At 40.3% G+C, this 16,375-nt stretch overlaps 1 protein-coding gene across 2 annotated transcripts in view; it reads right to left on the bottom strand.

Annotated features, from left to right (window-relative positions):
• TNIP3 (TNFAIP3 interacting protein 3) overlaps positions 1 to 16,375 on the bottom strand; it is a 60,822-nt gene that overhangs the window by 30,856 nt on the left and 13,591 nt on the right. For both annotated transcript variants that reach the window (XR_005105311.1, XM_037394599.1), the window contains exons 3-7: positions 9,812 to 9,898; positions 8,689 to 8,778; positions 7,487 to 7,552; positions 6,064 to 6,195; positions 2,157 to 2,285 (exon numbers count right to left, since the gene is read on the bottom strand). Coding sequence is in view for 1 of the 2 variants with exons in the window: in XM_037394599.1 (XP_037250496.1) it covers positions 2,157 to 2,285; positions 6,064 to 6,195; positions 7,487 to 7,552; positions 8,689 to 8,778; positions 9,812 to 9,898 (504 nt within the window). In the remaining variant the exon portion in view is untranslated. The remainder of the gene's footprint in view (positions 1 to 2,156; positions 2,286 to 6,063; positions 6,196 to 7,486; positions 7,553 to 8,688; positions 8,779 to 9,811; positions 9,899 to 16,375) is intronic.

The following is a 16,375-nucleotide window of genomic DNA, read 5'->3' on the forward strand; positions in this document are numbered from 1 at the left end:
CTGAGAACTGAAACTTGAAATTGCAAGACAAGCAGCACAGAGGTTTTCTGAATTTTAACATCAAAAATGGAACTGTATGACTGAAAAATAACTGCCTCTGTTTCCATCGCTAGAAAAAAGGCGTCCATGTGCCTAGAAACCTCTTAATCTAACCTCAAGAGCGTGTTAGGCTTGGGAAGGAATTTCAAAGAGAACTGCCCTACGGACATGAGAAATGGGATGAAGTAAAGCACTCTTTAACCTGATGTTTTTCACAAAACTTACAATTTTTTCAGGGGAAATACATTATATAGTTTATTAATCTATGTTTAAATAGCAATTGATATGGTGCTGCAGCAACGTTATGAAATAAGTCAGAAATTTGGCTTATACTTAAACCGTATGGTCAACAAGGAAACAGCCACAGGAAAGCCAATAATCTTGGGATATAGTGTTGCAAACTATTATGGCATTGCAACATCACTTTCATGCTGCAGACAAAGCAGGGTCAGATCGGACTCTGTACTTTGGGTACTCTGGATGATCAGATCTAAGTCAGATGAAGCCAAAAGTAAAAAGATCAACGTACTTAAAAGATTCATGTACTTGGAAACAAGTAGTAGCATCTTCCATAAACCGAGAACTGAGCAGTTTAAAACGTCTCAGATAAAAACCCACACATATTAGCAGGCATAATTGTATTTTAAAAGACCAAAAGAGCTGGGTCAGCTTAGCTAAACTGTCCTCTAGTAAAAAGTACAATTTCTTTCTGTAGCTATAGGGGAAGAGCAAGCGCCCCTGAGAGCAATCATATTTTCACTATAGAGGACAGTTCTGCTTCACAGAGAGGACAGACCGGCTTCACACAAGGAGTGAAGCAGATCTGTTCAACACTTCTACCAGAAGAACAAATTCATATTATCTGGCCAGAATAAATTCAACCCAATTAAAACAGACGAAAGCATTTCATGAAAGAAGGGTTACAGTTCCAGAATAGCCTTTCAACAGAAGCACGGTAGAAGGAGCTTAAGTATTTTTATGGAAGAACTTGTTTGATTTTGGGGAATTTGTAAGAACTTCAAGTCACTGAACCTACAATAGCAGGGGACTAGACCTAAAAGGGCACAGAAGATGTCTTCCAGTCTTACATGCATTCATGACACTAGATTTTAAGAATGAAAATACACAGCAAATCAGTAAATTACTCGTGGAAAAGTGTGGTACGTGAAATTGGTATTTTATTTAAAAGAATGGTCTATTTACCCCTCTGTCTTAGTTCCAACCACACTGTAAGATAACACAGCAAAATAAAACATTGAAGTAAGTTATTTTACAAACAAGACCTTGAATGGAAGTCCTGTCAATGCATTTCAAAAAACAGCTAGACAACATATGTTCTGTCAGATTTTTCTAATATGGCAACATTAGTTTTTTTGCCTTGACTTTTGTACATCATGGCCCTTTAGCTTGCATATCACAAGTTACACAGCAATGGTTACTGCAGTGCATTTCCTCAGGAAGTGTTTGTGGTACACCATGAAATATAAAATTGTTAGAAAACACCCACTGCTTTATGTGATCTTTTGATTAAAACAAAGTTACATTTATTACTTTCCCTCAGTTAAAAAAAAAAGTCCCATTTAGCTATTTTATGGCAATTTCCTCAATGAGACATATATACACATAATACTTATATGTATGAATACATATATGTATGTATATATAAGACAGGAGCATGTCTTGTGAAGAGAAGCCATTATTCTCAAACACAGAATATATCTAAAACAATAGGTCTGAATCTTCTTTTAATCACAGCATTTCACTGGATGCATATGAAAGCATCTTTGTGCCATTTCTTTTTTTGTTCTAAGGACAGAGAATGTAGAAAGAGCTTAGATACGATACAGAGAGGTTTCACAGGAGAAGCCAAAGAGTCTCTTAACTTCCCTCTTTATAATGCAACCCTACTACCTGTCAGGAACAGCACGCACAGGTATTAGCTAACGTAAGATTTGCTTGTTTCCCCAGCTCCCGAATGGTGATCATGAGTTTGCTACCATGAAAAGGTTGTTCCCCCAGGACTGAAAATATGGGTATTTGGTAGTGTCACTGCTTGACAACAGAGACCCTAGAATTAAAGGAAGCGGTTCTGGTCAGTAGCTCACTCCTGTTCATACCTTATTGAGACGACTTATTTCACACTCATAATGTTCTTTCTTTCTGATCATTGAGGCGTTCTTCTGCTTCAGGAGCTTGTTCTCTTCCTTCATTTCATGGAGAGCTTCACTAAGGACCTTTGTTTCTTTCTGGGATGCAAAAACAGAGAGATGCTGCTGAAAAGCAGATGGAACCATTTTTCAAGAACAACTTTCAGAATATCTGCTGTCTGGCAGATGTGCTGCATTTTTGTTGCCCCAAACACAGCTGGGAAGGGAGGCAACAGGAAGGCAGGTTGTTAGTAAAACCCAGATATGATAAAGTCTCTTGAAATCGTTTTGACCATTCACCATATGATGACACGGAAACAACATACAAGACTAAATCCCTGCTCTCTACAGTCCGCAGTTGCACAAAGGCATGAGAAAGTTGGCAGGCCAAGCAGATCAGTAACTGTACAGATGATTACCACAAACCTGCATTACTTATTACTTATGGCATTAAGGCCAGGACTAAATGCTGGTGGAGTCCCAGGCATTCCCAGTGTCATACAATATTACAGACAAAACCAGATCTCAAGATCACAGTCTGAGGGCTTTTTCCACCACATAAGAGACTGAGGCAGGTCTCAGCCTGCTCAAGAATTACCAAGCTACCAACCAAGGCTTAAAAATCTACTTTCTTGGACCCCATCACAGTTGTTGTTGACTTGAGCTTGACCCTTCCTAGTGCATGTGCCTACACTGTTGCTACCCCAGCAAACTACCAGGAAGATGTCCCTAATTGCAACAGGATTTACACACTAGTCTTTCAGGATAGTATTATAGATATGGCATTATATCAAACTTTAAGTTTAATTCTCTTCCTCTATCACTTTCAGTGTGGCTGTTTTTGATTTACACTGAAGGGAGCTAAGATCCAAATCAGATCCTAAGCAAACAGCATTGTGTAAGCTTCTCTCACAGGGTAATGCATTCCTCAGTTGCCCACTTTTGCCAGACCGTCTTAGACCAAAATTGTTCAGATGTATGAAACAGAATGGCCCATTCTACAAAAACAAGAAAGTATTTCAAATATTCTTCTGCGGCTGCTTTATGTGATCAAAAAAATGAGATTCAACAATGACACACACAGGACACCACACGAACGCATTTTTTTCTGTGCAACAGGCATATCTCTGTGGAGCCAGCTACTAGGCATTTACAGTTCAAGCTCATGAGAAGTACATCACCATGTGCTAATTGAGCCAGTGAAAAACATCCTTAAGAAACCGTTTTTTACACATGAAGTAGCTTTGTTTTTCTTCATTCTAAGTCAGTTGGAACATTTCATTTTCTCCAAAAACTGGGCAAGATTAATGGGGTACCTCTGCATTAAGTATAGAAACTCACCCAGGAGCTAGCTCAAGCTGGCATGTGCATGTATGTTTTAAGATATTAAAAGAAAAACAAAACACCAAAATCCATACAGGTTTTTAGCTATGCTCTTCTCTTCACCTTTGCCGTCCTCTTTTCCTAGCTCTTAGCACACATTCTCCTTCTCAGGGATTGACGCTTCTGGGAACACAGCCACTTATAATTAAAGATTTCCAGTTTGCTCAGGTTTTTGAACGATCTGAATTCTTACGTCTTAGTGCTTCTTATTCCACACTGAATCTTAGGTGTTATGGCACCTAGACTTTCCAGTGCTTTGGTTAGTCTTTGATTCCTGTCTATGGGTACACAGTCAAGCCCAGAGAGAACAATAAAAAATTACATCTCCGAAACAGCCACTTTTCCTCTGTGGGACATGGAGGACATGGGGACAGATAAAGTTCACCACATTATTATTTTGTGAGTCATACTCCAGGTACATTTAAAAAAAAAAAGTTCTGTAAAACAGAAGCAGCATGTAATCTCTCTCAGATTTGTTTGGTGCTGCTCGTTTTCCTAAGTGGCTCAGCAGAGCACCGAGAGAACTGCCCCTCTAAGTAAACAAATTTTAAAGGTACTGTCAGGCTGCTGGACTAGATAAGCAAGTAGAGAACAAACATCTTATTACTTTGCTCCGGCAATTGCCCTGTAGAACCCATCCCAGCTCCGTGGCTACAAGGGGGTAAGTAAATCATTTTAACAGGAAGCGCTGTTACTTTTCAAGGAAAATATATATATATACGCACACACACACAAACATATATATAAAACCAAATGTGGGTATGAGGAATGTTAGTTGCTGCAGAAAACAAACAAACAAACATCAAGCCCTAAAAATCTCATCTTGGTATATCTGTCAGCTTGGGCCTCTTCCACATTCCTCAACTTTAAAGCAGCAAGCCTGCTGACGTGCTTTCAAGCTGAACATATCTGAATCATCCTCTGGCACTGCTTTTTCTTCATCCTGCCCCATAGGCAGCATAGGAGTTTGCACAGCTGCTGACATGGGTGCTACAATCCTTGTTGCTCAGTCAAAAATCTCTACTTTTAGCAGCTACCTCTGCAAAGGTGTAGATCTCCTGCATGACATCCAAAAAGTAAAGAAATTCAGGGTAAACAGAAGCACTTCCTGGCTGAGTAAATAATTTGTAAAGGAATTGCTGATCTAAGGCTCAATTTTCATGCAGGTTAACCTGCCCCCCTAAGATTTTTGGATTATGTCATTTGGTTCATTATTAATGTATGTAGCAAAAAACCTGGGAGAGCGTACTGCTCATCCTTAGCTTTCCAAAAAGGTAGCTAGGGCTATTTTTCACAGCTATCATAGATTAAAAGGTAGGCAGTAAAAATCTTAGTAATATGAACAGGGAGATTGATTGTCTTACATTGAATCCACTCTTGGAGCAAACACAGGCCATGATTCAGCAAGTACATAACAACATAGTTTGCTTTAAAACATGTAAATGATCCTATTGGTTGGAAATCATGCATGTGTTTAGCCAAGACCATACCATAGCTGATAAGCAAGTAAGATGAATATTCTGCTTATGAAGATAAAAACAAAGGGCTTTGCATTTCTTTTACTATAGCAGCTAACCTACATATTAACTGAGCCTGGAAGCCACACGATTGCCACTTGTTTTCAGGTTTGTTTCATGTTATCAAGCGACTAGAGAAGCCTGACTTCAGCTGTCAAGAGCACCATCCAGAAACCTTTACGAGGGCTTATGAAGCATGTGATGTCATGAAGCAGAATGAGAATAGGAAGCACCACTCTGGTGCTTGCAGAACAGGGTACAAAGTTTTGTGTATACTTTGGGCATATATATGACCATCACTCAGGTTGATGTTTTACTGTGGTAGGAATTCAGCTTAAGGATCTAACCTTAGATATGAATGCCTACACAAAAGCCAGTGCCTAAGGAGTCCTGAGAGAGGTGCCCAAGCACACTTAGGGGGAGGTGAACACCACTCTAGAGCAGCTGATCAGCCCAGGCACTTTCAGCCCTACTACATCGCTGATATTTACAAGGAGCTGAGATAGCTAGCACACGTATAAAAAATTGTCAATATATTGTCAATACCAAAATGTGGGTGTCTGGAGCTGAATTTATTCTTTTATGGCCAAACACTTCATGTAACATCTGCAATGACATTCCTATTCCATTTGAAATTGCTGTAGCATTTTCCTTCACAAAGAAATTCATCCTGAACTGAACAGTGAGGAAGGAAATCTCTGTGGTATTCATATCAATCTGCTCTTTACTCCCCCACGTACACCAATGCCATGGTTTCTGCCAATATCTACTGAAATGCGTCTCTGTACATACATCTCTGATTAGACAGAAGATCAGCCACTGCCTTGGGTACAATACTGAAGAGCACTTGACACCACAATCGCATCTCATGGCTGTGCAACAACCCACACCCTGCCACTCATGAGAAGAGAAAAGAGGAGAGGCAAGGCAGCGTTCAACACTGAGCACAAACGGGGTAACAGAGCGCACCCTCCTACCATTTCCTGCAACAGCCTCTCGCTGCCCGGGGCTCGGAACCTCTCATCTTTTGGATGCTGCCGATGTCTCTCTTCCTCCAGCTCACTGACTCTCCTCTCTGACTCGTCCAGTTTTGTTTTCATTTCTGCCAGCTGAAAAAGCAAGTGAAAGACCACGGTGGGCAGACCAGAGATCCTGAAAGGCACAGCATCTCAAAAGCGCCTTCAAATACTTTCAGCTCTCAGCAGGCAGGTGTAAAGGAGTGGATATGGTTACGTGCAAAGTCCCCAGCCACTGACTTTCCCCACCCCACTCCCAACCTCCGCTGCTCTGTCTGCAGTGGAGACTTTTAACGATCCTGAGCAAATTCTCTGTTGGTGTTAGCCCAGCTGGGTCTCACACTGTTTTGCTGCCACAGGACAGCTACCATGGGTCTGATCCTCAAAGTGAATCTTCCATTTTAATGTTCTTTTTTTTCTCTTTTGCAATTTGGACTTCCCCTGCAATGGTGCACATTCAAATGACCTAGCCAGAGGCATAAAATGATCCCACATTAAATGAGGAAAAGCCATTTAAACTCCTCTTCTCTTGAGGGGAGAGGAATCAAAGAAATGATCCAGATCTTGGTAAAGCTTACTGGAAAACATTAGAGAGAAAATTTTCCTGATAAGCTCATGAGGTCATTCTGCAAACTTTCTTTTCACAGATGGAAACAGGAGATGAGAAGCCAGCTTGGTTTTTGGAATACCAGGCAAAATTGTAAGCAGTCAGCTTCACTAGGCAGCTGATATGTCTGCAGCAAAGATACCACACAGCCACAAGGAAGGAATGAAAGCTATGTCAATGGGATCTTTACCAAAAAAAGGAAATAAATAGTATTTATTTACAATTTATTTTTTTACTGAAGAAATTTTGTACAGAACAGTTTCTCAAAAGCAAAAAAGTCTCTGCTTGTAGAGGGCAGCATTCAAGGATTTAGCTGAGAGCTCCCCCGTTACAGGGAGCCCCAGTGAACTTCCAAGGCTTCACAAGCCAGCCACAAAATATGGGACAAGAACCAACAGATATAAGCTGATGCAGATCAGTGGCTGGGCACAGCAGGCATTGCAGGTTAATTTTCAGTTATCTGTGCTCTGAAATAGGTGCAATTTTTATTACCTTGCGGAGGGCATGAAGATCTCTGCTGTCATGTCCACCCTTGTCCCTATTATTTTAGAGATGCCCTGCTTCTCTGGTTATTTCGTCCTACTGAAGATTGCACACACATTAGCTTCACTTTTGTGTGATGAAGCTTTTTTAATTTGTGAGCTAAAGACAAAATAAACATGTTGTCTTTCCTCTCCTAAGATATTTAATACAGCATTGGCTGATTGGTATTTAAGCACAGACTTAACTATCAGCAAGTGGCATATGTATTCCAATAGAAGTATTCAACATTGTTACCTGTTTTTCATAAAGGTCTTTCATACTTCTAAATTGATGATCCCATTGCTTGTTCACCTCCAGAAGCTAAAATTATTAGGAAGTCATAGTAAATAACACTTATTTCAACATCATCAATAAATAAAAAAAATAGACTGTCATTCTAATCCTCCAGCTATGAGTGTTCACAACTTCCTCATTATCTGGCCAGTTCATTTCAGAAAAAGCAAGTTTAAAGTTTGGCAAGCTTTATGGCCCATCTGCCAGTGCTTTGGTGTTTCAGTTAAAGCACATGAATGTTCAGGAAGTAACATTCAGGAAACATGCAAATACACAATAAGCTACAGGTGAATCATTTGGAACGCTGTAAAAATCCCAAGCTGCAACTCCTAAGTGGCCAAGGACTTTCTTGCTATTTCGCTTTAAGTTCCATAAACATATTTCCAATTAGAAGGTCTCTGACTTCCAATGAGCAAATTGAAAGCTCCTATTGATGGCAATTATTACTGGGTGCAAACCCCACTTGCCTTTCTCAGCACCACTACACCAAGCAAACATACGTATGCAAGATGGAAAGATCGCCTAACACCACAGACTTAACTGGCAGGAGTAAAGTCAGCATGTGTGCGTTTTTATTGGAGAAAGCCAAATAGGTCCCTCTGAAGAATTTTGCTTTGTAGGATATAGGCTCACTCTTCAGGATGCTGAGCAAAAGAATGGCCTCCGGTTTGCTGCTACCTGTGACCAAGACATCACTGGCTACTACTCACAGTGGTTCCTTGGCCTTTCAATAGTGATCATTATGAAAATCTGCCATTTGTACCGTATAAATCTCTGCCCTTCTAGATTCATAACCCCATTACAGCAAGTCATAATTCATTGTTAGGAACAGTTCTCCATACATAACTCTGCCTAGCTTGGTAGAGAGAAGCAGAACTATAGGAACCAGTTTAAATGTAATTTTAGGGGCTTGCACACTTTGGGCTGTGAAGAAAAGCAAAGCAGAAAGTCTCCATATAGATACTGCCTTACAAGAGCATGGGATTAGAGTCACACAGCAAAAACAAAGGCCATACTGGGCTGGCAGGTAAAACCAACTGCAGCATAGTGTAAGTAACAGCGATAACATGTTCAGTGATTTCCTGCCCTGGGCATATTGCTGATATTGTAATGTGTGTCTTAGAGCGTGTATCTGTAACTGTTAAGGATGAACATGAGATTACTTCTCGTCTCTGTCTTTCCAGTGAGAGGATCTGTTGCTCCAGAGAACTGGCTGATACAGTCTTCTTCTTGGTCAGTAATGTGCGCTGTGACTGGAGAAAATAAATGTTCAAAAATGAATGCTTTTCGCGTCCTCTCCTCAAGTCAAGATTATCATATAAAACTCCCATCCACCCTGATATGTGCATGTAAATAAACTGAAACAGCAACTTTTTCTCTACATTGCATTTGTATTTCAGTACCTTTACACCTGCTGACAGCAGATTCTGAAGTTTACATCTGCTTTAACCCTACTTTGTCTGTTTTAATTGAAGTATTATGCAAATGGACACTGAAATAAAGAAAAATGTATATACTTGTACCATCTGAGACACAGAACACAAAATAGGATTTTAATTATCTTACAGATGGTAATATAAACAAGTAGTACAAGCCACAAAAGTTGAGCATAAGTTGCAGTGAGTGTAAGCAGCTCCCTTCATTCACAAGAACTACAATAATTAGTAGTATTGCCCCTGATAAGTGCTTGCAGGCCCAAGGCAATAAACTTTAGCACAATGGATTCAAAACAAGCAATACAGAAAAATAAGAGGCCATTTGGAGAAATTAGGAAATCAGTCTGCAATTTACGTCTTTAACTTAAAAGTATCTGAAGCAAATACCTGGCAGTCAATGGCAGTCAGTTCACGTATTGCATTGATTTCAGAATCTGTACTTTAGCCATGTATTTAAGTGCATATTTAGGAGTCCTATTAAAATGACTAGGACAACTCACAAATCTAACAGCTATATATACACTTGGCACCAACTGGCACCAATACTGCTCACAAAAGTTGTTGGGTCACTAAAATGAACCATTTCCTACCCTTTGTATAACAACAAATTAAAATGACCAGATACTCTTGGGGCAGGGGGGGGGGAATGCTAGCAAAGGTTTTCATCCTAAGTATGCCACACCTAAAACTATTTCTAATATTTCCTTCGATTCTTAAACAAATCTCCTGGAATACAAAAATAAGCCCATAATTGTCAGTCTCCAAAGTGACACAGATGATACCTGCACCAGCTCAAGCTGTTCCTGTTAATCAGACAGCACTTCAGAGGACAGCCAAAACAGTCACTTACTTCTAGTGGGTCTGTTGGGGCTTCCATGTCAGTCACATCTGCCCACATGCATCCAAGATGGCCTTGAGCATTTGTTTCACGACGGGTCTTTGGAAGAAGAACAGCAATGAAACAGATACTTTATGTTGGCTAAAGGAGCAGGAGAATTGCACTAGGATCCAGAAGATCCACAAGTGCTGCCTGTGGAAGCAGCCAAGGTTTAGAAATAAGTGGCAGAATTTTGATTTTAACCTTTTCCTCCTTCCTGACTGGGGCTTCCCAGAAGGTTGAAGAACAGTGCCTATGACTAATATGCCGGGCAAGGCAGTACTCTGCTTAGTGTGCACATAAATCACAATCAAGTGGCCAGTTCACCCCAAGAGAGGAAGTTGCATGTATAAGGGAAGGAAGGGTATGTTTTTCCAGTAAGAGGACAGGGTTTTCTACCCCTGCTTCCAGTTGTAAAAAAGGACTTATGTAAGTATCACAAGTATTAAGTGACACTAAGACAGTGTGAACTTCTATCTAGTTCATGATAGAAACATTAGCGACTCATGCTTATAAAGGAGTAATAGCGAAGTCTGTTAACAGCTATGGAGAAGAGCCCACCCGTACAAACCCCAAGTTGTTTAGGGGAAAACCATTAACTGGAGAATTGATTTACTTTCCCTGAAGAAAAGCTGCACAAAGATGGAGAGTGACACATGTTGTTATTCTTCTCCTAAGGACATCATATTTGCAGTTCTAGTACTTATCTAAGCATGGACCTAGATTCAAGCTACTCAAGTCTTCACTTGAGAAATCAGGGTACCCAACACTTCAAACATATGTCTTTAGTTTCCCATTTGGAAAAAGAGGTTAAGCTTACCAAGTTAAACTCCCCAGAAATATTAACAAAGAAAAGGCTTCCATAGACTTCACATGCAAAGTTAGGACAGGTGAAATGGAGAAGTGCAACGTATTGTCATCTTGGGTCTTGGAATGATGAATAATGATGCATTTGAGAAGGAAGTGTGAAAGAAATATCAGTTTCCTTATTGTGGAAAGATCCCTGGGTCTGAGGCTTTTTAAGTGGGGGCAGAGGCTCCTTATTTCCTTTTCAAGGAACACAATGAAAACTAACCTGTGAAATCTGACATAAAATAATATAAATCTGTGGGAGTTCTTTCAACTTCCAAAAAAGGATTTAGGCAAAGTAAAGTAATCCTGTGACATGCTGGAATCTAACAGCCACATTCCAGATTGCTGGTTCATAATGTGTGACTAAGCAACTCCTCTTTTGCAAGATACAAAACTCAATCTGGAAGATAGCTACTATTTTACAATATTTTTATATGAATTATATCCTGCCTACCTTGATATTCTTTTTACTTTTTACTGGTTTATGGAATAGCTGGAAAACTCATGGGGTATAAAGACAGAAATTAAAAAAAAAATGTCATTTTAGCGAAGACATTTTAGTTTCTACATAGAAGTCATACCACCCATCAAAAAATAAAAGAATTTCACCTGTACATATACTGAAACTAGTCTTTGAGCATATCCCTCCCAGCTACAGCACTGGGTTAAAGAAGGAAGAACTACTGGCCAATAGCACAATAGCAATTTCCACAATTGCATTTCTTGACATTTCTGTAGTGATTAATATGTTGTAAGAAATACAAGCTGATAACTGTCAGGCAATGAAACAAAGTAAGCCTCCGTACCACCAAAGCACGGCTGAGTGAAACAGAAAGGCCATGCTCCAGGAAACAGACACGCAAAAGGCCAACTTCTAAAATGAATAAACATACTGTGCTACCTGAGAGAATGTAATAATAGTTAAACTGTAAAATCCCCATAGTGGAGAAGGCAGACGAAGCACCACACATTTTAAAAATGAGACCAAGTATTATAATGTTATGAAAAGTTTGTGTCATATCAAAGCTTACACCTAATGACTTCAAAGCTCTTTGCAGAAGTAGGCAATAAACCTGTTATACACATAGGGAAGCAGACCAACTGAATGCTAAAGGTCATCCAGATGTTAGTGTCAGATCAGAGAACGATGATGTCGCCTTTCACCCACGGTCTGTCCACCTGTCTGTCACAGCTGTGTCTTAAGCATCCCTTAGCAGGCTGTCACTGCATAATTTTGTGTTCTGAAGAGTCAAGAGTCAGCTGCTGAAGGAGAAAGTACTGTAACTAAACACAAATAATGCGAACAGCAATTATCTATTGTCTTCTCACAAGGTCCTACTGCCTTGTGCTGGCCTGCTACAGTCCTATAGTTTATAAATTCATGAAAACAGTCTGTCTCTGTCTATAAAGTACCAACACTGAACATCTGATTCACAAAAATACCATCAGAAATCTTCCACATTGCACACCTGCTCTCGAGGGCAATGATTCTCAAGCACGGACACCTTCCCTTACCCTAATTCCCATGCTCAGCCATCCCACCCCTGTTTCAGCAGCAGTTAAGGCTTGGGAGAAAGCTTAGGTCGAACCGCTGCATTTTAAGGCCTGGTGCTAAGGTAAACCAGCCCCAGTTTCTGATTTCCTCACAACAGAACACTGTGATGTGCAACCTGAGGTGCTGAGCGGTCCCTGCAGCAGGGAGACGACACAAGTAAACCCAGTGCACAGCCCTACTCATGAATCACAGCTCCCACTTGAAAGTGGGACTTATTAGTGCTTAAATGACTTTGAAGAGAAGGTGAGGCTGAGACTCTGCAGTGCACACAGTTGTTATCATTATTTAGTTCAAAACAGTTGCCTGGAAAGCTGTGTAGTTTCCTGGAGAGCTAGGTGGACATTAGGACACCAGGTCCTTTATTGTTGGTATCTTAATGACCATATTAACAGCTACTGAAAGCGACTGATTCTCTCTTGGACTGGAGGATTTGAAGGTGCCATTTATAGGGATTTTAACTAGTTGCAGCACTGTTCCTTTCTGCTTCCCAACCTCTATGATGCTGTCAGAGAGCTGCAGAGATGTGGGGGAGAAGGTGAAGCTCCTGGAAGAGTAGAGGCTAGAACAGCAACAGCGTCTCCACATCTCCTGCTTTCCATGCCAAAATGACTTGCACATTTGTCCACTTTCACTCTCTGTGAGCCTGCCATAGTGACTAAGCAGCAACAACCACTGTCTGTCCCACACTAGGGCTATGCATGAGAGTTCTGAGTCAAGTTTTGCTGTTTGCTGAAATAGCTGTTGTTTGCATGCAGCTTGGCACTGTCAGTGAATGCAATTTATACTGGCCTTGTGTATCTTTTAACGTTACCATCTTGTTTGAAAGATGTATTGCTCCCTGCTAACAAACAATAAGCTCCGAGCTAGGTGTGCCTATGTGGAAGCTCCTAGCTTTGTTACTGGCCTTCTAATCTATGTATAAATGTTAAAATCAGCGCCAAATTTTCTTGTAGAGCCTTAGCTATTGCTCTTCGTTACAAGTTTCTTACACAAAATATGGCAGACTAGAAATGACATTAAGTACTCTTCAGTGCCTAGCTAGGCAAGCTTAGCATTCATACGGGTAACGCCAATGCCCCTTCACACAGTGCCTAAAGTCAGTGCCTTTTAAGAGACTTGATAGGAAATACGTCTCAAGGGCAGCAACGTGATGTTCAAGAGCAACAGTGCTGTTCACTGCGAGATCAGTACTTTGGTCCCTCCCTCCCAAGTGCTTTTCTGTAGTGACTGCTACATAAGAACAGTATGGAGTAACGAAGAGAAGAGTATCTCTAAAATCTACATGAACAGAAAAAATACCAATGAGTAGGGTGAGTAGGGAAAAAAAAAAAAAAAAAAAAAAAAAAGCTCTTCAAAGGCTGTGGTATTCTTCCAGCAAAAACTGGGAGAGGTTAAAGAAAAATCGTTGTCTGTCTCTGTGAAAACAGTTAATAGCACTGAAAAGAAATACAAGGGATCACAACATTAATTTTCTTTGGTATTCTGGAGATAAAGACACTATATTTGTTTATTAGTCTACTGCTACACCATGAAGAACAACTTAGTTGCACAACAGCACTTCAGAAATCTGAGATATATAAAAATCCTTGAAAGGAGGACTCTTTTTGACAACTATCAGACTCAGAAGTAAAAAAAAAATATATATATATATTTTTAAGGAATTTATATTTGGTTTGAAGCTATTAAATCAAATATGCAGTTTCAAATTGATTGGAGAATTCTAGTTGAAGATCAGACTGTAAATGCAGTGGCAAACCTAAAAAAACATTTACAGATACAAGCAAACTTTCAAGAGGCTGTTAAAATTTTCCAGCCTGCAAAACATAACCAGATCAGCTCAACATTTTGGAGGAAAATTTGTTCTAGTACTTCACAGTCACAGGAAGATCAGGAAGCTTCACAGGTAGCAAAAGTGACAGCTGAAGAAGGTGTCTACAAAGAAGTAAATTTTGGAGGAAAACACAGACAGCAGTGTTGTCCAAAGGCAAGGCAGTGTATGTTTGCTAGGTGTTGTGCTGTTCAGTAAATACCTACAGAAAAGCAGAGAAGATACCCAAGGAGAAACCCAGTGTGCCTGTTCTGCACGGTGGGAATGATGTCAGCTGTGCAGTGTGCCGAGGGGACATCCATTGGCACGAACAAAGGTGAGTGTTCCCTGGGAACCACTCTTGCAGCCAGAGACTGAAACGGCACTTCAGACATGCGCAGTACCCTGACACTGCCATGCAAATCAGTGCCATCTCTAACACTGCAATAAAGGCCTTGGGGAGAAAATCTAGTCACTCTTGTCACAGACACTAAAAATCAGATTTTACCGTGGGGAAATCATACCTACATTAGCTGCTAAAGAGCAAAATCAAGACTTGCTAAATGTGATGTAACAGCAGTGACAAACTGGTCAGCAAGTTTTATATAACCCAATCTAATGCTTGCATGAACCTTGGTTTCCCTGACTGTTTCACCTCTTCCTCTTTAAATGAACTAGTCAGTTTGTGTCATGAGATTTACTGGTTACACTAAAAAAAAAAAAAAATATCACAAGAAAACACTGCAGGGAATAGCAGGAGAAATAGAAACCTGGCAACCTCTTACAGGATAACTGCCTCTAACTTCTCCACACACACATGTAAAACCACACCACAGTCTGCAGTGTACGAATCTGTGTTACTTTATATAGCGTCCCTAAAATACACAGACATACAGCTCTTTATCTAGCTGGTGTCCATCACACGTTTTAGAGCAAGAGCGTAACTAACTTATATTCTCTTTTCATCCATTTCTCATCCCTTACTTCTCCTTCCACTCTCTCTCCAGAAAGTCACTTCCTTCACATGTTCTTTCTATCCATCCCCAACAAGGAAACAAAACATCATTACTCTTGCTGCTGGGCTGTGACATGCAATTGTAGCATCAACCACCGCTGAATACAAACAAACTTCTCTTTACATTTGAGCACACTTCGAGTAAACATGGAATACAAAGGAGAGAAATGGATCAAAGTCTGCTCTCCAGATAAGCAAGCGAAGTTCAGTAGCTTAAGAAAATGAAGTTAATACAACAAGAATGACCACTTTCTGTCTTTGGAGAGCTGGTCAGATCTGGCTGCTCCAAGAAGAGTGGTTGATAATTTCTCTTCTATATGTATTATAAAAATGCTTTCTTAATATCCATATGAGCCCTTCTGTTCCTTGGCTCCCACTGTTCTCTCTCTATTACAGGGACTGATCAAAACATGACTAAATGTGTTAATGTTATAGTGAGCAAATCTGCACCTGCAAGTTTGACTCATAGTCTGAAACCTTTTGTAATGTCTGAATCATAATTTAAAACATTTAAATTCTCTTAATCAGCATGAATTCTTAGTAGGACCTTTACCTAACTTTCTCCCACTCTTCAAACTCCTTTTTTTATTCCCCATTCATACTCACACACTTAAGCTACAAAGCATAATCCTTTGCATTTTTCTCCATGCTACAGGCAATGGTGACAGAAGAGAATTAGCCATGTATTTTTCAAAACTCATCAGGCCGCTCTGATCATTATGACAGATGGTACCTGTTTTATCTTTCCTTTTTGTTCACAGCTGTCTTGTATTACTTTAAAGACCGGGGTGGAAAGAGAAAACAACCTCTTGAGCACAGTTTGAGCATGCTCAGGGAAGAAAGTTTCAGATACTTTGGAGTGTGGCTGCAAGGAATGCCTGGCAGGGAGCTGGGAGCCAGAAGCTCCTGCAGAGTGACTGCTCTGAGGAGCAAGAATAAACCAGTCGGGTACCAGGTATGGAAAAGGCTTCCCAGGAAGCAAATGGGACTGGGCAGGGTTTGCTGCTCCTCAGAAACTCACAAGTGTAGCATACAACCCTGCCTGCAAGGGCAAAGTGAATTGAACTGCTTAGAAGCTTTTTACTCATGTCTATTCTCTTTCTGTAATATTCTGTAATTTCTTTTAGTAGCAGCTTTGAAGTTGGTTTTTTTTCTTCTGTTTAAAAAAAGAGAATTACCTTACTTTGTATTCTAGGAAGACCTGACCTTTCTGAGTGTAAAAGCCTTTTAGTCGTCTTTGGAAAGCTTGCAACGGAAGAAAAATCAAAGCCTTGGAGCTGTGGCCAACACTGAATCCTCTCACAAGCA

Source organism: Falco rusticolus, chromosome 1 (genome assembly GCF_015220075.1).
Source record: "Falco rusticolus isolate bFalRus1 chromosome 1, bFalRus1.pri, whole genome shotgun sequence".
Lineage (NCBI taxonomy): Eukaryota > Metazoa > Chordata > Aves > Falconiformes > Falconidae > Falco > Falco rusticolus.